Source organism: Rhipicephalus sanguineus, chromosome 1 (assembly GCF_013339695.2).
Source record: "Rhipicephalus sanguineus isolate Rsan-2018 chromosome 1, BIME_Rsan_1.4, whole genome shotgun sequence".
NCBI lineage: Eukaryota > Metazoa > Arthropoda > Arachnida > Ixodida > Ixodidae > Rhipicephalus > Rhipicephalus sanguineus.
In genome coordinates, this window is record NC_051176.1 from 39,797,763 (window position 1) to 39,822,477 (window position 24,715).

Here is a 24,715-nt window from a genome sequence, read left to right on the forward strand (position 1 = left end):
ATAGTCTACGCTCCGCACAGCCAAGCCTTGCAATGCCTAGCCAAACCTAGGGACGACTTAGTCGACCTAGTAGAAGCCAATAGAAGCTAGGTCGGCCAGAAGCTCCGCTGTTACGATAGTCCAGCCCTGCACCACAAGTGCAAACTGCCCACAATTTTTTTAAGGCGTTCTTTTAGCACTCGCACTACAAAAGAAGAAAAACCAAGATTTCTTCGTTTATGAATGTTAACATTGTTGTAAAGGAAAAAGGGGTGTCCTTGTGTATCGTAATTAATTATGATACGTACCGCACCACCTGGCCTGTTACTTCAGTTTGCATTTTTTAACAAAGAGGGTGGCGTTTTAACGAAAAAATAAAGAGAAAGTAGCTACAAAGCCGTACTGGTAAATAGAGGCTGTTCCTCAAGTTCGGTTCTATTTGGGAATATGGCTGTGATGTTCTACGCAGATTGCTCCATTCATGTCATGCTCACTCACTCATGAAAAGTAAAAGTATACCAGGTACTCACAAAACAACAAATGAGAAAAAACACTTGACTTAAATGTGCAAACCTCACATAAACGGGCAACAGCAGCGCGGCATATTTGTACATTGCACGCTTCTAATAATGAGTAGCTGCTGTGCATAGCAGTTGCATCGTTCACATAGCTGTGGAGTCACGGACAGTTCACGCATATGAATGCACAGACACGCATATAGGCCGGACTATTCCATTTCGGGCATGAAAGCTCGGCGCACTTTCCGGAGGGAATCACATTCACACCTCTCTACTTACTCAGGCATCAACGAACGTTAAACCTATGCTTATTTCCCCTTAAAATACTATTAGTGTATATACCATTACTGCATAATGTGCTCCACGCAATGTGGCCACCAAAGCAGAGATATCTAAAAATAGAATAACAAAACCAACAAAAAGCAACACTGTTCTCTACAGCTACATGGAGGTATGAATAAGCAGACATAGTGGGACGTTCAAGCTATTTATCACGGATTTGAAGCCCCGCAAAATTTGAAACTTAAAGCTTCCTTTTCTGCTCAGACGAGGAGCCACGGCATTATACAAGCTGGTTTGTGACGCGGTAGTTGCATGTAATAACCAGCGTACACTTCACGTCGTTTCATGAGCAAGGCCACTCCCTTGCCATGTACACTGAAAATCGGCATCACCATGGCTTTTCGAATGCAAGTTTTCATACCAGTCCTCATGGACGCGTTACCATCGCTCGCCTATTAGTATCAGGAGAAGAAAAATGTGTGCGGTCGTGCCATTGGAGAAGCTATGACAATGAAAGTCCGCTGTCCTTGCAAAGTCATGAGATGCTCCTTCATTATTTCGGGCTGTGGCTGTTCCTACAACAAGGCTACATGCTGAAAGTGTTATTGCAAGCGGGAACAGACCTCTTATCAACGCAATGAACATTTACGCATACGAAATACCTCGTCCTTCACTGTCCTTATTCAGAAAAACGAAACATATTGCGCTGAAATCGCCACAGAAAATTTCAGTAAATACTGATGGTGAACGTATCATTAGCAGAGCCGCCTGGCCATCGCGACGGCGCATGCGAACGATCCGAAGCCTTGTCAATATGGCGCCAGGTGTCGCCAATATCGCGAGAGCAAAGAAGGATGTGCTGTGTGTGTGGCACAAACCCGGTAGCCCTGTCGATGTGTAATCACCAGCGATGTTATGTGGATGGTTTTCTTCTATATCCCTAAGCTGAAGGCACTTTGTGTGCGCAGCAACATACACAAGATTTGGGCTGGCTATGTACCAGCCAGTAAAATGAAAGGTTTTAGGAGTTTGCAGCCACGCTTTACAAGATAATTCCACCAGATGATATACTAACGCCTTGACGACACTAGATAAGAAGAAATTAGTTAAAGAAACTGATCAAAACTGCAGGTAAACCCCGGTATGACAGTCATTGGAAAACAGAATGGAAAAAATATCACTCGCTCTTTACAAAATACACTTAACTAGCCGGTCTTCTCTGCTCAGTATGTTCGCGCGATGAAACACATCGTCATGTGAACGGCTGGACAATTATAATTGATTAGCGTTTTCAAAGAAGGGCGAGCGTAAATTGATATTGCCCACCCCCTGCAACATTATGTGAATGCAAGTACAACGTCGTCCGGCTTCTTAACCTTTCATTGCATTATATGCAATGCGACAACAAAGCAAACAATGGCCGGCATAATGCACGTGCTTGCTAAATCTGGCTTTAGATGTTAGCAGTCAAGTAAAGATCTCCTTCCACTTCTAGGAAGAAAATCGTGTCGTTCGTCTGTTATGCTAAATATGAGACAGGCTGAGAGAAGCTTACATTTCTGTTAAGCGTATAGTTACCTCGAAGGACGGATAAGACCGCAACACGAGAATTGACAAGTGTGCCTAAGCAGCCTATCTGAAGAGACTGAAACTTATCCATAAGTTACGTGACATTACGGAAGAAACGACAGTAGTGTATGAAAGCATCTTAAGAAGAATACCGGCAAATATAGCACGCTCAGTTGCACTTTGGTATTTAGCCTAGCCGCGCTCTGTTCTGTTGAGATTCTTATGCTCGAACCGGGAGACTGCCTGCGTTTAGTGAGTGAATATCACACCAGAACCGTGAGCCAGCCGCACCAGCATAAGTTGAATATCGAAAGAATCGAACGCGATTTTCGGCGAAAAATCTGTATCGCGCGTTCATTAGACCCCTGCGTTTCAGGACGCCTTCTTATTGTCGCGGTGGAACCTGTTGTTCGTCGTGACATTGCCGCGGTTCTCGACAAATATGCTGGCCGTGACAATGCCCGGCTTTTCGCGGAAGCCTTTGACCCAGTGTAGCTTGCGGTCCGAACTGGCCACGGCAGACGTGCCCGCTGGACCACCGTTGCCCCCTTCTCCGCTGCCCGGACTGGAGCCCTGGGCATTGGCACCTCCGTCGCCGTTCCCAGAGGCAGGTTGCGCCGACTTGCACGGCAGCTGCCGGTATTCGAGGTGGAAGCCTTTACCGCCACCGTAACCGTCAGTCATGAAGAGAATCCGAATCTCGGGCGAAGGGCCGTCTGGGAAGGGGAACTTGCCTGCGTGCATCAGAAAAGGGGGAAAAAGAGCGCCAGCGCTTAACAGCCAAGAACCTTCGTTAGAAAAGTGTATGTTCCGTGATAAAAAAAAGCCGGATTATTTTTTTTTTTGCAATTTCTTGCATTCAAACTTTTTCACTTTGCCGATATACGTTGCAATAAAATTCACAAGAATTTTCATAGACAGCAGCAAAATACTCTTAATATTTAGATGGAAAATCCTTAAAGAGGAGGTGTCGCTGGAGCCAACGTTTCGACAAGCGCACCTGTCTTCTTCAACGCTTCCACACATTCTCATGAAGCTTAAAATGACTACACACCCTGTAGTTTTCCCAATGCACTCTACTACTTAGACTTCCTGACTAGAGCGTGAAATGGAAGCACCAATCGGGTACGTTGTGCACTCTGTTGTGATCACCGTGATGTTGTGAGGATGTTTAGCGCACCACACTGAACAACGCTGGCACGTCTTTCATACGATAAAAAGCTACTAACCATGCCATGGAACGACAGCAGTTTGGAGGCAAAGGCTTTTGAAATGTAAGGTGAGACATGCCATATGAAGCATTGATATTTTATTATTGATACTCCTCAAGTTTTATAAGTTTCTGAAAATCTGTAAACGTTTGCGTGTCTATTGTCACCACCAAATATTCCCAATAGGCATACCACTCGTGCTTTAGCCACCGACGTGATGTCAACTATCCCTTGGAACGTAATGGGAGAGTATCTGCTGCTAAAATCATTGTGCCAGTTGGTGTGTACTTACTGTTGTTTTTAATAAGAAGTATGTAAACTTTGTGTCGGCATGCCACATCCGTATAGCACATTGCCCAAATAGCAGTAGTCTGCTTTCTTAACACGAAACTGTTTTAGGCTGGGGTCCACCAAGGCTTCAGCGGCGTATTTCCGTTACGGAAATGACATCAAAGAATGTACAAAATCACATGGCAAAGAAAAACGTTCCGTCAACAGGACTTGAACCCTCTACCTCTCGGTCCGCGACAACAGATGCCGGGCACCCTATCCACTGCGCCACGGTCACACATTCTGGAGGGCTTTACAAACGCGTCTTTTATATCTCACACTTTCCTCTCACAGTGCTGTTGGTCGGCGACGTGGTGTCGCCCTCACTGAGTGGTAAAGTGAAATAATCGATCACAACCCTGGCCTCCGCGATTGGCTCCTGCTACGCGCCCGTACCATTTGGGGCGTTCCCAATAGAAGTGCAATTTTGTCGACGCCTTAACCCACCGCGAGGTGGCGACCTTAGCCCAAGGGTCAGCCTCGTTAATAGCATCCATGCATACCAAAAGAATAGCTCTGTGACGCGCGCCTGCCTCGCCTGGCTGTAACACCGCGTTCTCCGCTTACGCTTGCCCAAAAGAAATTCGCGGCCGGGCTACAAGGGAGACACGACGCACGTTGCGCTTCCCTCTAGTCTGGCCGTGGTGTTCTTTCTGGCTGTCACACCACTTTTTCTGATTACGCTCTCACCGTTAACTACTACAGCTACAACAAGGGTTTGTTTAATCATTCATCATGGACGTTACTCGTCGGGATAAAGATGTACCACCAAGCGTCAACGTAGGTGCATTCACATTAAACGGTGCTATAGCTGCCAAACACCAATACACATTATGCAAGCTCTCTTATATCAATGTACAGTAGACATTGAACTACTGCTGTAAGGACACGTTTTACTTTCGTGCTATACCGATTGCTATAACGGAGGAAACAACTATGTTTTTTAATACTACAGCAGGAGAAACAGGCTCCATGAAAGTCAGTACGGCAGGTGGATGCATAAAGCGATCCCGGCTGAATGTTTTCACGTCATGAGTGATTTACAAGAACAGCAACTCACCCGCAAAAACTTTGCAAAACTCAATGGCGAAGTGGGATTCAGCTACCCTTGTGTCATGACTAAAGTCCGGATTTTAGGCAAATGCCTATTTTGATCCTTACGTTCCTATCACCCCACTTTGATATATAAGCATGAATTAGCGGTTAAGAAGGGCATTTATAGTGATTTTATAGCGCCTATAAATGCCCATTTTTGGCTTCTGGGCCTAAATGCCTTTAGGCTCCTATAAATGCCTATTTTCAAAATCACCGCCTAAGTGAACACTATATACCCTCAAATTTCACTTTCGAGTGCTGTTTCAGACCGTTATTCATGTTCATGTCCACGAATTAGGGACATCACCGAACAGTGACTCTAGCAGCCGCCTCTGCAAACATGCGCGTTTTTTATGGGAGAGTGTCGTTTTTCGCGAATAACTAAGCATAGAAGCCATCTTTCAAAATATCCCCGAGGAAATAAGTTCTATACGCCCATCCCGATATCTCATGGAAGCAGTGTCATTGCTTACGGCCGAAAACCCGTTTCCGATTGCGGCCGAAGTTTGAAGTATGGGAGTCTATGGAAACGTTCAAATTTCGGAGGCTTTTCTAGCCACTAAAAGAGATTTGCGATGATACTATTGCATCGATTGGTATATTCCCGGGGATTTATAAACTTCAATGATTCAGCTTTCAGCTAGTTGCAGTAGCAGCTATTGAAATGGCAATAAAGTTGTTCCAAAATCGCAGTTTTCATAAGGAGATGTTCTTATGAAAAAAATTTGATAAGCAGCACTGTAACCACAATTGACGTTGCACCGCCATACCGCCTGCACAGAGTATTTTTCCAAAGCAGTTTCGAGACCTGGCGTGGCTCTGTGGTAGAATACCCAACTGTCACGCAGAATGCTTGGGTTCGATTGCTGCTGGGATCCTGATTTTTATTCTTTGCATTTGTCGGGTCGACGCGGCCAATGTCGATTTTTCTTAACGCCCTCGCACTTAAATTACCAATGTCTGTTGTCGCCATTCCTGGGTAGCTATAAACTGTCAATCACCTGTGGCGCATATCCGCATACCGCAGCCCGTAATATACGGGTGTGTGCCACACGTGTCTGGAGGAAAAGGGTTTGACGACGTACGCGACAGGATTTTCACGTTATTCATGTCATGACCAGACAGTCATATTCGCCAAACGCTCTCACCCACCCATGCGAATTTCGCTCTACACCACGTTAAAGAGGCGATCACGAGAGCAACCAGACGAATGCGGCTAGATAGATAGAAACGCTCATAGTGTCTTTGGTTCGCTAAGAAAGGCTTCGCATTTAAAAATGAATATTATAGCAACTTGGGCGACTTGGCACATCTTCATCATGCGTCAAGTGCAGCGCGCACGGGAACGACGGACGAAAGACAAGAAGCAAACAGGACCATCGCTTACTCTCGACTAAATCTTTTATTGGAAAGGAAACTATATAAAAATCTATATTATATCAATTATGTCGGCCAAAAGAGACACGGGAAAGATAAAAATAAAAATACAGAAATGAACTGGACAACTTGCGTTTCGATACAATTATCTCTCAGAAGTTTTGACCCAAACCTTTTTGTCTGAGTTCGCTTTGGATCAAGCAGGAGCTAGGAGTTTTCGAATATGGTCTCTGGCGCTTCGGACACTCCCCCTATTCTAGGTCACTCTAGTCTTGGCCAAGAGCCGTCATTCCAGTGGACGCCGTCATGTTTGTTTGACTCAAAGATTTCGGGGCAGGCTTTGGCGCTCCCGCTAAATTCGTGAAATAGCGTCCCCAACGCAAAACACAAACGCTGTTTCGGTCTCGCGCATGCGCAGTGGCCTCGACGCTATTTCTCTGGGTCCCCAAAACGTTTGGGGCCCCTATTCGAAAATTCCCTGAAGAACTTCAATGTCACTCAAGGTGATCGATGGCCGGCTGACACACAATTCTCCTTTCCTTCTGATATGGAAAGCTTCGACAATTTCTCTGGCGACCTGCTGTCTGTGATGTGTTAGCATATTTGTCTCGTCTAAATGGGGCGAGTAGCCACGCTCATAACAATGGTCAGCGAGGATAGATGGTCGGTCATCAGCGAATGAACGTTTGTGCTTTTTTAGTCCGATATTTACACACTTTCCGCTCTGCCCAATGTAAGTTTTACCTCAAGACAGTGGTATTGCATACACAATTCACACGTCACATTCAACAACTTTAATAATAATTAATATTAATATCTGGGGTTTAACGTCCCAAAACCGCGATTTGATTATGAGAGACGCCGTAGTGGAAGGCTCCGGAAATTTGGACCACCTGTGCTTCTTTAACGTGCACCTAAATCTAAGTACACGGACCAGAAACATTTTTGCCTCTATCGAAATTGCAGCCTCCGTGGCCGGGATTCGATCCAGCGACCTTCGGGTCAGCAGTCGAGCGCCATAAGCACTGGACCACCGTGGCGGGGAAGTTCAACAACTTTAGACATATGCTTCACCCCGCCTCCGGCAGCCTGTGTGGCAATGCTTATGCGTTTATTTATTTTTGCGCATAGACCAGATAGCGTTCGGGATGAGGAGAACACGACATCTACACCATATCGCGTGCAACATTCTTGATACCATGCGTTAACTTGTGGGCATAAGGTATCAATGCAATTCTTTTTGGTTTTACCGATCGCGGCTCTTTCTCTCTTTCTTTTTGCTAGCTGTTTTTCAGAGATTTGCGCATTTTTTCGCAAGCCAGAACGATGACATGATCGGGGTAGGACGCTTATTGCAACCGCTTGACTTGCTCCTGGAAACTTTGGGTCATACAACGTTTGCATGAATTGTCCAAGGCTGCATGTATGTACGAGAAGGCAATGCTTTGCTTAATGAGCTTTTAGTGGTTGGAAGCGAAATTCAGGAAGCATTTAAACGAGCAGGGGTGGTACCTACAGCATACGTGAGAGGGAAGGAATTCCTTCCTGAGGTCAAGGAACTGAAGCGGCTTTTCTTTCATCATCTCTACTGTAATATTGAGACCTTGGCCACATTTGCGAAAAACTTTCAGGATGTGCACAGAATCGTGGCAGTAATCATCAGAATCAAAGAGTATCAAAAAATCATCCACATATCTGAACACATGCAAAATCATACCCTTTAGTTGTTCGGTCAGTTTTCTGTCCACGAAACTGAGGAAAATTGCACTGGGTATCAGGGCAACTCTGGATCCAATACAGACGCCTTTTTTTTATGAAACATTGTTGTTCGTGTTCACCGAAGGTGGATCTTAAATACAATTATAGCAGTTCTATGAAGGATTCTAGAGCTACTTGACAAGACGTGAACAAGCTATATTCGTCTTTATATTCGGGCATGCACTGTCGAACTAATGCCATTAGATCGTCGTATGGAAGCGAATAATACAGGTGTTCTATGTCTACGCTCATGGCGTGACATTTTCCTTTCAGAGTGCAAAATTCTTTGAGCCTGGTTGAGTATTTCAGGCAAAAAAAAACCGGGAATCTGACACGCTATGAGCCCCTGCTGGACACCTCGCCTTCCACAATCGCCACTGGTAGTGCACTTTCAAACTGCACGACATCAAGATTTTAGCAAGAATATTGACAAGCTGACGCGCGAAATTTTAGAAGCCATGGCCATCGACTAAAGTGGACAATCATGCATCAGTACACCATCCATACTACTAACGGAAAAAGAAAAAAAATCATGCGCACAAAATCAAAAGCTGGTAATCAGTGAGCAATGCATTCGCTAACAACTGCCATAAATATGAAACGAAACTTTCTATAAACGTTCAGCCCAGCCCTGTCTCTTATGTCTTTCTGTCCTCGTCCAAATACTTGGCTGGAACCCTCCTCGCTTTGTGTTAATCAAAACCATTTAAAATTACTATATTGAAACTAAGACAGTATTGTTTCCACAGCGAAGAAAGACTGCCGAGATGGTGCCAATTTAGCTAAATCACGTAGAACTACAGCTACTTCATTATTGAAGGAATTACGAATTTCTATTGGAAAACACAGGTCTTGGGCAGAACACGTTAACCGTATCAGTTGAATAGAAGCTTTGTATACAATGTAAAATTTAAGATTGGCGTACATCTATCAACGAGCTTCTTTATAGTGCGCGGTTTTTACCAATTAAAGAACTCGAAGGACGTTTGAGCTTCGCCTTGCAGAGAAGAACGCGATAGCGTAGTCGGTCCCCGTTCGCATCGCCTGCTCAATCTCCAGCCTTGTTTCGTTTCTCGGTGAACACACCAACCGTGCCTCAAAGAAAGGAAAGTCTGTGCGCGTAACATTGGCTGTTTCAAACTATTCTAGAACGCCTACTGCAAGTACAGTTGCGAAGTGCCCACCACGCCATAATTCTTTCTTTTACAAGGCCACAAGCGAAGCTGCACACTTTGCTGATGCTGTTGCTGATAGTGATGATTAGTTATGCCTGTGCACTTGGGAATTGTTTGGCCTTTAAACCAACCACTCATTGCGCAATTCAAATGTTTTGACGCCGGTGCGATTCTGCACTTCCGCCAAGTAATACTACATGCGTTAAGGGGCTACTCGCACTACACGACATTATTACAAGGATTTTTTTTTCCAAGACAGCTTCAAGCACGGGCGTTGCTCCGTGGTAGGACACCGGTTTGCCACGCTTGAGTTCGATTCCCGCTCGAATCGAAGAATTTCATTATTTATTTATTTGCATCTAGAACTTTCGCCCACGGACAACGCCGATTTTTCGCTCACAACCAACAAAAACGGCACGAGCGCCGACGCCGACACAGGAATTCCTGCAAAACTAGTTCTTTAAAGCTATCACGTTAAAACACATCGCTCTTCTGCGGAATATTTAGCCAACAGTGAAATCACGCGCTGCTCCGAAATCGCTTGATTGGTGTAATATATATATAGTACCATACCACTTTCACATCAGTGATGCCTCTAATAAGACAAGTTTTCACTTCTTCAACGAAATCTTGTGGCTGACAAGTTAATAATAATAATAATGATAATATTAACGGGCTAGGAACACTGCTTCGACTAGGAGCTAACGAGGCAATACGTAATATAACCCCTTTCCCATTCCCCCAGCGTAGGGTAGCCAACCGGGCATGTGTCTGTTAACCTGCTTGCCTTCTCTCTTTTTTTCTTCCTTCCTTTCTGAATACGTGCAGGAAAGTGCAGCACTAGTTGCGGAAAAGGCGCATCCATTGGTACCCACATTGAAAGCGCAATCATTTGTGAACTGCTTTTAGACATTAACGAAATTTGATTGAATGATGCAAACTACTGGGAAGGATTCTAGTGAAACTCGTATTGATACGAGTTGATACTAAAGTTGTGTGCCTAATGTAGTACAAAAAGTGCTGTTTGTATGTACTATTACATGAGCAACACGCATATGCATGGCCGTCTCAGAGTATGCCACGTAAAATTCACTGTTTTTTGCAATAATGTTTTTGTTAAACACTCCTGTGCTGTTCCTTGTAGAGGACGGTCCTCTCAAGCTGTTTGTGCAGCTTCTTCCTTGATCTCAGAAAACAGCATTGCAGAGCACATTCTCTATCTGTATATTATTATTCATATCAAATTGAGTGAAATTTGTGAAGGGGGAGGCGGAAGGGGAGAACACAACAGCAGAAGGAAAATGCGGTGCAAGGCAGAGAAAAAGATCAGAAGGAAACAGGAGCGTCTATCCAATATTACAGAGATAAAAAGGAACCAGTTTCACTTTTCTTGATCTGCTGGCGAAGAACTCTCACTGAACACTGGGTGCAATCCTGTAAAGCCAAGTACGTTTCTATGAACCAAAGTGTAGGGCACGGTGACGTCAGGTTGCTTGTGCTCGGTAGTTCGGCGCAATTCAATAGACATGTTGCGGTTAACCGTTAAAGATATGTACGTACATGGCAGGGAGCGTTTGAAGGACACACGGGAGCTTGCGCAGCTGTCCATGTCAAGATTTTTCTGGCAGCTGTAGCTGCCAGGAAAATCAGCTGGTGAAGTTCATACATTCCTTAGGGTAAAAAAAAAACTCTCGCCACAACGAACAAAAAAAAACGCCCTCTCGTGAGCCTTATGGGTCCCTTGCTCACATAAAGAAAGTAAAAGCTTTCAGTGTGTTATACAAACATTACATGGGCCCTAGTGAGGGACCTTTTAGCAAACATTACCATTTAAAACTCTAAGCACGCATTTCTTGAGCAAAACACTATAATGACGTAAAGAAGACGGGGACGAAGCGAACCAACATTTATCTGAGAGGCTAAGACGAGCTGTATAGCATGTCATGTGCATAATGAAATGACATGCTATACAGCTCGTCTTAGCCTCTCTGATAATTGTTGGTGAGAACGCAATGAAACCAAATAGATTGATGTTCATGACCGTGAAACCCACCTCTTTGTTTCACTGGCTGTGCTGGTCTGCACAACGGCATCAGGTCCTTGCTTGAGACCCGGCTATTTTGGCCGAGTCTCAAGTGTCGCAATAATCTATGTGCATAATGAAATAGATTATTTTTGGAAGCCTTCTAAAATGTGCTTGAGAAACGCAAGCAGCGTTGTCTAAAAAAAGCGCCTTACTTAAAATCCTTAAACTGAGAAAGCCATCGAGCTATCGCTCCTTTCAAATCAATTTCTGCTGTTATTTCTGTTCCTTCTTGAGGTCTAAAAAGATTGTCTCTGGCAGCGAATATGACACGGCCGGGCGTTTCAACGCAACAGCGCAAAATAATTCATTTGTAAACTGACCCCAACAAATATCAGGGACGTTAAGTCTTTCTCTCCATATTTCCGAACCGTCATCACCACGTCATAAGCTTTTATTATTTTCTTGGAATTAGTTTTTTTAGATTGGGAAAATGGCGGCGACGAAAGGACGTCCTTACTTTTCAAGAAACCCACGGGGGCCGATGACAATACAATCGGACGAAACCGAAAATGGCGAGACGAGGGGCAGCACGCCATTTCGAGATTTAGTGTTTTTCAAGCGCAGCTAAGAGACTTGCATAGACAAATTCATTGTAAAATAACTGCTGATTCACTATCGGGCAGCCAGCCGACCGCTCGTCGTACGCGTTACGCTTATCAGTCGGCGATTGCGGTTCGCTCTCGGTTTCGATAGTCGATATCGTGCGGTTTGAAATATGCGTATTGTCGTTTTGTATGCCTAGCGGCATGCGTCATCGCGCCAATTTTGAAAGTTGAAGGTCTGTACGCCACGTGGTGTGAAAGACGGCGATTTAAAAGCGACGTCCAGAATTCCTGGGTATGTTACCAGGCAATATTTGCTCTTCGGAACTCTATGGGGCCCAACCTAGTCCTCTAGTTCAACCAGCTTCTGGAAAACCAGAGCTAGCATCAGTGAAATGGGACACGCCGGCCACCATACGCCGCCGCGCTGACATGGCGCGGGCGGTTGGCGAATGCAAAATCGTAGAGAGCTGTCAGGGGAGAGGAGATCGAAGAACAAAAGAAAGAAAATGTGATGTGCGCGCGGCTTTTGTTTTATTTGTAATTTACGTCTTAAGGTGTTGAGCGATATGGGAGAAATTGACCCTACGCGATCAGACCCGGCGAATATGAGGCATTTATCCCTTCTGGTCTTTTAGCTCTCTGGCTACCTGCTCCTGTGCTGCCTTTCTTAGCCATGCCGAAAAAAGAGAGACCCAGGAGTGTGTTGATTTGATAGTGGACTCACCATGCTACAGAACAACAGGAGAGACCGCATCCTGCGAACCGTACAGAAAAGAAGGATGTGCAGTTGTTGGCGCCTTTGTGCCATGATATACAATAACATTTCTTGCTTTCCTGCCGTAGATACAGGTCGCGCACGTCTTTGTTTTGAAATTAGTTGCATTTATGTAAAAATTTATTGTGCCTACATTAACGACGTTGGAGGCCTAAAACGTGGGTTGCCTGCCTATTTGCGGCGTATAAAACGTTGTTTTGTCTGCCTGTTTTTGGTGCCTAAATCGGGCTTTTTTAATGCCTAAAAATCCGGCCTCAAGTCGAGCTATTCCTGCGTGATACTAGCATTTAATATTCTCCTCTATGGAGGCAGACGTGACTTTAACAAGAAAGAAAGTAATATGCCAAGTTTAGCTCTTTCCAATACGAGCCCTTTTATATTCAAGTTTTAGTAGTTTTTTGCGTGTAGAAGTGTTGATCTAGTGGGCTCGAATTCCCTAGAGAATAACGCGAGTCCCGTATTAATGCCCTTGAAACTCCTGTATAACCATTTAATTGATATCGCAGTATCACACTTTATTTTTGCGATTTTTTTCATTGCTTGCTGCGCATGCATCTTTCTTCAACTCAGAGTAAATAATTGAACAAACTTAAGTCTGCCGCGCCAGATTTTCACGCAAAAGATGGCTTCTCCTTTACAAGCATTCTTCCTCAGTGAAGTTCACTTTACAGGGGAACACAATCCAGTGACATGTTCGGTCAAGACAAAGCGGGGAAATGAGGGAGCAATATCATATAACACAAGCCTGGACAATCACAACAAACTAGTATGAAGCGATAATTATGTTGATTCAGTAATTAGAATGTGTAGAAGAAATGAGGTCGCAAAGTCTCTCTCTGTCCGGCAATAAAAAATGTTATAAACAGGGTTGCCCTGTGTGCAGCCGACACCCAAGCAAATCCTCTTACAGCAAGCGTAGGAAGGACTTCCTACGCTTGCTGTTTCTCGAAGATATTGTAACAACGAGGCACGGCATAAAACGGCTGTTCCCCGCAAGAAACCTCACCGCGCCGTTGCATAGCAACCACCGATGCCACAGCTACGCACCACCTGGGTGCGTAGCTGTGGAAGGCTCCGCGCACGCGCCGAGGAGCAGCCGCCGCCAAGCCACGCCCACCGACGGGGACAGTCCGCACAGCCACCGCGCCGAGTTTGCCCGGCGTGGCGCGAGCCGTGTACGAGCGACGAAAGGCCCGCGCTTCTACCGGGGGTGCCACAGCCTGGTTTGCGCGTGAGTTTCTGGCGCTGGAGTTTGGACATTCTTGCAAGGTATCTGACAGGCAGCGGTTCGACTCTACTCTGTCTACGCCGAGGAAAGACCTAGCATCGCAAGTGTATGTATTATCAGTAGTTCTACATCAACTGCGATTGCCTTCGATATTAAAGGAAACAGAACAGGTCAACGCGGGCAGTGTTAATACTGTGGTTCAGTGCGCCAGGGGCTCCTTCGCCCGTCGAAAGACAGTACGCTAGTCACCAGTGCCCGCGTACTTTTCTTTTACTCGCACGTAGAACATACGATGCGTGGGGCCACGTTCTCAATTTGGACTTTACACGGAACATGACGGCGACGTCAAAAACCCGCCGACAGTGTCCATATAATTGTTGTCGCAATATTGTTTACGCTGTATTGTCACAACCAATCTACGGTCGCTGTTCGAAACCGCTTCAAAGTTTATATGAAAAGCCGGAACAGGCGATGACTTGTACAAACGAAAAAGACTTACGCGTGATGATAAGATGTACAGACAAGATGAAAGCATGATATTGGTAGATCAGTTCTGCAGAAGCCCAGGTGGGGTGCGGTGATCGAAACTTTTGAGGCCCGTACTTAGATTTAGGTGCACGTTAAAGAACCCCAGGAGGTCGAAATATCCGGAGCCTTCCAGTACGGCGCCTCTCATAATCATATCGTGGTTTTGGGACGTTAAACTCCAGATATTATTATTATTATTATTATTATTATTATTATTATTATTATTATTATTATTATTATTATTATTATTATTATTAGTGATCGAAACTTTGGTAGCACAAAGCTCAAAATGACTGGCTGACAATTGTTCGCTCTCGAAGTTGCATATCGCTCTCCCCCTCCTCCTTTATTGTTTTTTGTATAATAGCGCAGTGCAAGCGGCTCAAGTGCAGTTTTCCAACCAGTGGAGCATCATCTAAGCCCGATGACATGGTTTGAGCGCACTCACGGATGGCCTTGTTGAGGTCGTTGCCACAGTGGCGCTGCGTCTTGTCCACCTCGAGGAAGTCCTTCATGCATCCCGGCGAGCTCTCGACGTCGAAGTGGTGGAAGTACATTTCCACGTGGCAATGGCCCGGCACGGGCTCCAACCGGTACGTGCAGCGCGCATTGGGGCCGTAAGGCTGCGGGTAGTTCGGACTGGACAGCTGGCCACGGGGCTCCCTCTGGCAGTAGTCGCACAACGGATTTGGCGGCACGGGGGGCACTGCGCGGAAAACAGCGCCACGTGACCGCATTTTGAACTTTAGAACATTTATCAGGGTCTTCTTTAGAAAGCGGGTCTGTGTAAAGAAATGCTAAAACTTTAGCGCAAAACGAGCACAGCGGATAAAGAAAGGACGAAGACAAGCGCGTCGTTTCTTTGTCCGCTGTGCTCGTTTTGCGCTAAAGTTTTAGCATTATGGAATACCAACTAGCCCGCTCCCACACCTTGCTGTGTAAGGAAAAGCGGGTACCTCTTATAGATGCATTAGCTGCATTTCTGCAGTGCTCAGACACGCGATGAAAGAGGGAAACAAAAGTGTTATAAAGGTGGCTTGTTGGTCGCGTTAGTGTAATAACCAAGCACAACGAAATGCAATCAGCTAACGATAAAAGCATAGCGACGTACACAAGCACTTTAGCAAAAGTTCCCGATCGATAATTAAGAACATTAGTGAAAGCTACTGTTCCAATACACATGCTGAGTAAAGCTACTTACAGAAATTAAAAAAAAGCAGAAACTACCACGTATAAACAGCTCCATTCAAAACACGGAAGCGCCCTTCCGTCCGGCATCGCAGCATCGCCCCATACACATCGAACTTGATACTTCATGATACTTAAGACGTTGGTCAAGACGTACGAGTAGGTCAATCACAATATGCCGCCACGACGTTTTCTCATGCTGTCAGCACGAAAACACCATTCAAACTAATCATTGGCACGGAGCGATTCAGTTATTGTATTAATGTTATACGATTCATCTGGTCCGTAATGACACGCAAAAAAAAGCTGACCAGAGAGCCGACGTCACCACAGGGGCTTTTGACTGAACAACTTCACGAGACTGAATACTACCCGTTACGTCTCAAACTAAGGACAGCTCTTTGACAACCTGACGTGCATTCAAGAAAGAAAGCCTACTTATGTGATGACTCAGGTCAAGTTCATCTACGGCTTTTCCTCGACAAGGGAAGACTAATTCGTGTAAAAGGTCTGCTCCTGTTCGCTTCGTCTGCCGTGCGTATCCGAAATCAACCGTCCTGTTCAGCTGCTATACCCATTGGAAATCGAGTGACGCCATCTGTTGGGCGCGGGAAGATGTTGCCACTTCGTCTTCATCAACCTAGCGGACGCCGTTTATCGTCATCGTCATTGCTCTTCAGTAGCTGCTGCTCGCTCGAGGGCACGAAGCTATCTGTTCTTTTTTTTTTTTCGTTCATAATGTTCCATTAAAGTGTTCGTTTGGGACCTGCCGTCTTTTGTCCCATAAGACAGCCAGGTTGCCGGCGGACCTTGAGGTTCTGTGTAGTCGACGTATGTAGGTTTAATAAAGGTGCACACGCTTCAGGGGGTGCTATATAAATAAGGAAAGCAAGATGTAGTCGAACTGTTCTTAAATATTATTTATTTTGCGAAGTGCTTCTTCCTTCAACATATCCCACCAATGGAAGCACTGACTGTATCATAACCTTTCTGCTTATCCTACTTAACTCCAGCTTGCGAGCTCTCAAACACATGAGATTTTCTGCCCTTAACGAATGACAGGCACTCTCTCAGGTTAAAAGGGAGGCCGGCGTAACCTTTACAACACAACCGTTTTTTTTTTTTTTTTCACATAGTACCACACTCGGCACTCTTCGTTTAAGGTGGCGCCGCGTGCGATCTCTGATAGATCTCTAGCCAAAGTTGCCGTGCCACAGACTCTTGAAGGAAGGCGGGTGCAAATGATGCGACAATACTGGACAAGACGTTAGTGCACATAGCGCTGAGTTTGTTGTTCGATGTAACGCGCAATCTATTTTCTAGTTTTTCCGTCTGGGCAGAATGTCTCTGCGTATGTGCGCATAAAACACCACGTTGACATCCGCATATCATATAACAGAAATTATATCACTAAGAAAAATGCGTAGTGCATATGTATAAAATAAAGGCTGTGAACAAAAAGACAACGTTTCACAGAAAAAAAAATCATTGCGATCCAAACATTTCTTAGTCATCGAGTATGCTGAACACTCTAATGCGTACATTGCTCGTAAGTGTCCATGAAGGGGCACAAAGTTTTGAACGAAAGCTTCAAAACGGGCTAGTCGATTACAATCAGTGAGCTTTGATTGCTGGCGATAAAATATGGTTAGTGTTAGGCGATTGACACGGGATACTCGGAGCGCGTGGTGAGTATTGGAGCCACGCGCTCCGAGTATCGAACCACTATAGTGGTGAGGCTGACGGTGAAGGCGAAAGCATTCGTGGCGCATGGTGATTGCATCCGGTAAACGGTCGTTCACTGCGTGGTTCTCAGTGGTGCCGACAGAGCGCTGCAACCCTTCAAAACGCCCGGCCGCCAGCTTTAGCCGCTTTGCGTGGTGCGGCATGTGAGCGCATTGTTTTGTAGCCATGCCAAGCAACGCTCCGCCGGCGCCAGCAAGAACCACAGACTGAGCGGCCGCCAACCGGATTCATTCACCATGTGTCACGGCTCGATCGAGGGAGTTGCCCTCAACCCCAACGAGTCCGCCCACGAAGCGGCGCGCGCGTTAACTGACCGCACCGCTCACCTTACGGGCGACGACTGAACAACCGACTTCGACGGGGCACACAAAGATTCTCCAAGCACGTACAACGAGGTCACCAAATATTATTACATGGCCAGAAGAGAGTTTCCACCTCCTCACCCCAATCTCAATAGAGCTCAGGCGGTCTCGTTACGATTATTGCAGACACACTTGTATCCGTCACTCGAATACCTTAACGAAATCTACCCGCATAATTACCCTGACGCTTCCTGCACCGCATGTGGTCAGGAGGTCGCTACCCTAGCTCACATGCTCTTGGAGTGCGGGTCGCTAGGCCCGACCTACAGCAAGCCCAGATGGGAAGCCATGCTGCACAGCCCGAAGTCGCAAGAACATATCCTGGCCATCCGATACGCCCGCGACAGGGCCCACGGGCTAGACCTGTCGGTCCCCACGTGGTATTAGCCGGTTGTGGTGGTGGTGGTAGTGGTTTGAAGAGGAAATGGCGCCTAATTTCTGCAGCCCGGTCGGTGGGCACGGGGCACGCTCTTCCCCACGTCTGTAAGGGACCTCAGTAAAGTTGATCTCTCTCTCTTCACCACGTGTCACGAACTCTCTCACCCTCACCGTCACCCTTACCGCCTGCAGCCACGCGTCCGAGTACCGCGTTTCAATCGCCGAGCCAGAGTTTTCTAGAACAGGCCGCAGCACCGATGCACAGAAAGTGAAACCAAAAAAGTGCAAAGCCGCTAATGGCGCTACGGTCGGTAGCCTGCAATGCGCACGAGCTAACAGCCTCGTGCGCTTACTCGACTACTTTCAGTTTTTTCCTTTGCTGCAAGACAGCGGCCGGCAACCGAGAGCAGCGCATCGAACACACGCAGGCCGAATCTCCTATTCGCAAAAACCTCCGAGGCTGTAATTTTCTTTACGTTTTTGTTGATTTTCGTGCAGTGGGGCTGCAAATAATTACGCTCAATCTCAAATTTCTTGTATTTTACTTTACATTTCACGTTACTTTTTAGCAATGCGTAGCAACTGAAGCTAGTTTTAAAAGCCGAAACAACAAGAGACACGAAAAATAAAAACCCACCGACTACTCACGCTACTCGAACCCCGGTCTTTTAAGTAAGAAGCGGGCGCTCTACCTCTGCACCATTTTGGGGGGAGCCGTGCGCAATGCAGCGCCACAAGCGGCTTGACCCTGTTTTCGCTTCAATTTCCTAAGCTCGTTCTGAGCACTCCCCTGTTCTAGTACACTCAAGCCAATCATTGTATGGTTGTACAAGGCGTGCGGCGATTGTCTGTAACAGTGCTTTGAAGAGGAGAGTGTGCCACGCCTGCAGGTGGCAGGCATTTTTGGCTGGGAAATGTGATAACCGGTAGAACAAATGTGTTCGCAGCCTATCCGTTCATCTCGCAAGCTTGCCGCAAGTGTTCGTCAGTCAGGACTTCGCCGTCATCACATTCGCAGCTACTGCCGGTTACGCGCAGGCAGATGATAAATGGAATGCAGATTATGTACTACACTTGTTCTAAGCACGGACGTGAGAATAAAATTAATTGTGGCCAATAGTCAGTCAAGAATCGAGTGGCAAGTGGAAAGCGAACGTGTGTAAACGTACCAATTGATCGCCTAGTCAAATTTACCCTGTGTACGTATTCACTTTGTACGTATACAATTTGCAGGCTTCAAGGAAAAAATATCTTCAGACTTCTTTCTGAATTGCCTACAAATTATTTTATGGTTGTCCATGCTCGCATACCTTTGTCCTGTCCGGGCATCCAGGACGAAGCACCGGCGCAGTCAGTGACCTGACGGATGCGGATGGAGAAGCCCTGGCGAGGGCTGCCCTGATCAGAGCGGAACACCAGCACTTTCTCGCTTTCAGGTTGGTAGAAGGAAAACTTCTCTGCATGGCGCAGAAAAGAGGGGGAAAAAACGATCAGCGCTTGCCACCTCCCACACAATCATTTTTTGCCGCCGACATCGGTAGTGAATGTCGGTGGCAAACTGTAAGCAAAGGCACTCGTCTGATACATATATTCATGACTTAATACGCGACAGGAACTAAAAACACCGTCGCCATAATAAATAAGTCGTTGAACCAAAATTTTCAGATGCGGCGGAATAGCTTTGTTCTGATATTCTCCTTTCTATCAATACTTTTACTGCAAATGCGGGAGGCTGAAAGCCTCTTCTTTGAAAAGTGAAGCCATCAAATGGGCACCAGCCGTGTCGTTCTATGCTTATTTACTGAAGTGAAACGAGAATTTAGCATAGTTTGATAAAAGTAGACTCCTAGTATTAGGCAATTGCAACCTACCTGGCGTTTGCCGGCATCATACTGAATCAGGCTTCGGCTCTGCTTTTCATGCGCATGCCACCTTCGTTATTGTGCTCGACAACCTTGCACACGCGCTTCGTGTACCTATCATGAATCGGTTTTCCCTCGATCCCTAGCTTTGGTCTTGAATGTTTCGTTCCCTATATTATTCTATATCAGTCGTACCTGGCCTGTCACGCGACATAGTTGTTCAATGCCTGATTCGGTGCCTCTGTATTCTGGCGATAATTCGACGTATATTCTAAAAAAAAGAGTATGTGTTACTTTTTTCGGTGAGTCCTGGCCTGCCGGGTATATGACTCTTTAGGGAGACACATTCACTCTCTTTTGGGTCCCACGAATCTCCTAAGAGAGTTCGCGCGTATCTTTAGAGTCATATACGTGGTCAGTCAGAACTAACGCAAAAAAAAAGTCAAAGGACTTTTTTTTTCTTCTCAGTGTGTATACACTTGCAGCGTCGCGCCGTGAAACTGTTTAGTGCAGGATATAAGCTGATTCTGCACATTTTATTGAAGAACTTGTCACAGTACGGGATACGCAGAAGAGGGCAGGGATCTGTGCCTATACTTTTTCTACATTACTCATCCATATGTACAGTCCTGAGTGATATTAGAGGGATTCACGTTCAATCAACAACTGTAATGAACCGATAAGAATTGAATTGCAAGAGATGCATTCCCGCTTGTGTGAGGAAGGCTTGACGCTGCCCATTAGCTGCTACGACATCTAAAAAGTAATTTCAGCAGTCCCTCTCATATTGCTCACGACTGTACATGCATATCAACAGTCGCTGGATTCACGAAAGTGATTGTACATTAACACATGCATTTTTTTTCATTACAACAATATTGATTATATGACTACTTTTTATCAATGCATTGTATTTTTTTTTGTATCTCGATTTGCTTAGATGTTTCGTCCTGTCACTGCTGCTGTACAGGCGACCAGAGCTTAGTCAAGCTGCTAAAACGCAGGTTTTTCTCTGGCCCCATATTTTTGCAGTGACAATGCACTGTATTGTCTACAGCGAAAATAAAAACTGATTGATTGATTGATTGATTGATTGATTGATTGATTGATTGATTGATTGATTGATTGATTGATTGATTGATTGATTGATTGATCTCTTGCGCGCCTTTGAACGAACCCGGGTCTTTCACAGATGTACTCACGGACGCTGTTCTCGGGTAGCGTGCCACACAGCTTGCGACCGTCCACCTCAAGGTGCTCGTACTGGCAGTCCGGGTTGTGCTCCATGTCGAAGCGCGTGAAGAGCACCTCGAGGGCGCAGGTGGCGCTGTCATAGCGGCGCACCACGTAGCGGCAGATGGTGCGTGCCGGGTAAGGACCCGGGAAGTTCGGGCTCTGCACCGTCATCTCGAGCGCCGTGAACGTCTGGTCGCAGTCGCCGGCGGGCCGGGCGGGGCCCTGGCCCGGACCCGGAGGAGGGTAGGATGGCGCCCCTGCCGCGACCGACCCGGGAGTTCCGCCATGTGGCGAGTGCGGTGGAGGGTAGCCAGCTGGCCGGGAACCAGGGCCGGTGTCTCGAGGGCTCCATTCGGCTGCGTGGGTGGTTCATGCATGACGTTTGTCTTTTATGAGAAAGTATAGTATGAGGCACAAATATTTGTCATAGAAGGGTATACAGACACGTGTTCTGGGAGTTTTACTGCAAATCGCGCACTGCCAATGTAGCACGAATATACTTCGGGAAGGCCGCACAAGCTCGAGATGCGCACCTATGCATCTGTTTTCAAAGACGCCGAAGCAGGGGTAATATTCCTCGGCTCACATACAGCAGTAAATATGACAAAGAAACATGAAGGTTACGCTGTTCATTTAAATCATCCAGAATGAGAGATATAGCAGAAACATGTATATCTATCGACTTTTAAGTTCGATATTTGGCTTCGCCGACAAGACGACGGCGTAGTCCCTTGCAGTATGGTCCTACTGGTTTCCGAACACCCTGATGCGTCATGATCCGATGAGGAAAAAATACAGCTGATGTCAGCCCCCATAAATGCGGAAGTTGATACGAAATTATTTTGTTGCCGTCGCTCACACGCAAATTTCGCTGCGGAGACAAACGCGCAGAAAAAGGGTTGCTGTGACCAAGTGCACGTGAGTCCTAATCAAACGAATGCTTCATAAGGATGATTGCAACCATGCACAAAGGTCCTTGAACCAGCTGTATATCAATAATAATAATAATAATAATAATAATAATAATAATGATAATAATAATAATAATAATAATAATAATAATAATAATAATAACAAAAGCTAGAAGGACGCTTGAGCTTCTCCTTCAAGAGGAGAACGCGACAGCATAATCGGGCCCGTGCGCACGGCCTTCTCAACTGCTAGCCTCGCTTCGGTTCTCGGCGCATGCCTTAACTGTGTCGTAAAGAAACAAACGACTTTGCACGTAACATTGGCCGTTCCAAGGTATCCTATAATGCCTACTGCAAGTACAGTTGTTGCAGTACAACTGCAACAGCCCACTACGCCATAATTATTCCTTTCGCGAATCAGCGAAGGGCCCACTACGCGCCCTTAAGGCAACACGCGATCCTACGCAGCTCTTCCGTTTGTTGATGCTTTTGCTTATGATGATGATTAAATATTTACAATGGAGCGAATTTGGGCATGTTGGTGTAGCATAGTGAAACACACAGCGCAAAATTACGACGGGGACACAGGAAGGAAACACACACAGCGCTGAACTTACAACAGTTTATTAGATCGCGGCGGCTGCATTTTCGATGGAGGCGAAAATGTTTGAGGCCCGTGTACTTAGATTTAGGTGCACGTTAAAGAACCCCTGGTGGTCGAAATTTCCGGAGCCCTCCACTACGGCGTCTCTCATAATCATATGGTGGTTTTGGGACGTTAAACCCCAGATATTATTATTAACAGTTTATTAGATCAGTTGTTCTAACATATATACCAAAAAACAGCCACATCAATGCGCATGTCAAAACAGATACACTTCCTGTCATCTTGGAAAATCAGACCGAAGAAATGCTAACTCTTTATTCGATAACATGATTGACGGCGAACTGACACAATCTTCACCCAACCATTGAATCATCTCAGCTTCGATAACCTCACGCACATGCTTCTCTCCATGTTTGCTTACAACATCAGCTTCATTAAAAATTGGCACACACGTGCAGTCTTTACAGTGCAAAGCAAGGAGACCCCCCTGACCATTTGTTACATTGCTAGCATGCTCTCTGAATCTCTCATTTATACAACGGCCAGTTTGGCCGATGTACTGTTTCCTTCCTACACTGTAAAAAATATGTGTAAAAGTACAGACATCTTTACAGAAAATGTCTGTGGTCACACAGAAAATTTCTGTTAATCGCCCTTAACAGAGATATGTACCTGAAAAAAACAGAGAATTTCTGTCTTTAAAGTCGGCGCTTTACAGACGATTGATCGCGTGTTTCTTAGTACTTGAAAAACAACTATAAAAAATAGACTGCACCAAGTAATAAATTGCTCATATTTTAGGAAGCAAGCCAACGGTAGCAATTAATTTTGTTTCAAGTAATATGCGACCATACATGTTGCGGTCCTTGCTTTCGGCGCGCTTCAATGCACTGATTCAAATGTCACGCTGCGTAGGCCTAGTTTCTTCTTTGTGGACCGGACCGACTGATGCTCCTCGTTGTTTGCTCGTCGACGGTCTGCTCCCATTGAAGCACTTCGCTTTGTTACAGTTCGTCCATCAGGTGAGTAAGAGTTCCCTTGCTGCTTTATGTGATTACTGAACTCTATTCTGTGTTACTGAAGTGCTATTACGTGATTATCTTGTTGCTGTAGCGGTTGATGACAACGGCTCGTGTAGCCATACACAGTTAGGAACGCTTTTTGAACCAATGTAGAAATGTTGGTTGCTAGTTCACGTCAGATTTAGCTGTGCTGCTGCGCTTAGCCGTGCGGCAGGTGGTGTAAGCAGAGCAGTGCTGCCATTTGAAATGTGCCAAACGGCTGCCGCCGTCTGTGCAGTGTGCTTCGTTGTTACCGCGCAGAGCGTACTATCGTGCACGCCGAGTTCAGGCGTTGAGTGCGCGAGATTGCGTCACACTGCAATGTGTTCGTCCTTTGTCTTATCTGTAAGGAGCTAGTTTAGGCGCACCGAAGCAGGTGCTCCGCTAATGTTGCCATCAAAGAATGTGTTCGTGTCATGTGGCGTTGGCGGAATGAGTCCGATTTATGCGGATCGCGTGCGTCCTTAGATTATGATGCGTGATTTTTTGTTGTGCTTTGCAAGCCTCGTTTTAAACGGCCCTTTATAGTCCAGCGCAGCGTTCGCGTCAACCAGCGTCAGCAGAAGTTGGCAACGCCACGTTCGTTGGTTCGTCACGTTACGTTGACGCGAAAACCGATCATTACGTCGACTTGATGCATGCGCAGTTGAGCACGCCCGGCGTCCCTTCGAAGTGGCGGCATTTGATGAATGCGCGCTCCGTCGAAGTTATCGGCGCCGTGATTTGACGCTCTATCTTGATTGTGGTGTAAGCGCTTACTTGTTGGAAACACGCTGGCTGTTCTTCCGTGCGTTCGCTGGCGTGGGGGGAGGGTGGGTGCTTTGAAGAAGTGGCGGCTTTTGATGAATTTGCGCTCCGTCGGAGGTATCGGTGCCGTGATTTGACGCTGGATTTTGAATGTGGTGTAA

General features: G+C 46.0%; 1 protein-coding gene across 1 annotated transcript in view; it reads right to left on the bottom strand.

Annotated features, from left to right (window-relative positions):
* Positions 1-1,894: 1,894 nt before the first annotated feature.
* LOC119382427 (cubilin) overlaps positions 1,895-24,715 on the bottom strand; it is a 126,283-nt gene continuing 103,462 nt past the window's right edge. Inside the window, exons 24-27 of the mRNA XM_049413133.1 lie at positions 21,195-21,584; positions 19,441-19,587; positions 14,905-15,162; positions 1,895-3,082 (exon numbers count right to left, since the gene is read on the bottom strand). Of these exons, the coding sequence (XP_049269090.1) occupies positions 2,721-3,082; positions 14,905-15,162; positions 19,441-19,587; positions 21,195-21,584 (1,157 nt within the window). The 3' untranslated portion in view covers positions 1,895-2,720. The remainder of the gene's footprint in view (positions 3,083-14,904; positions 15,163-19,440; positions 19,588-21,194; positions 21,585-24,715) is intronic.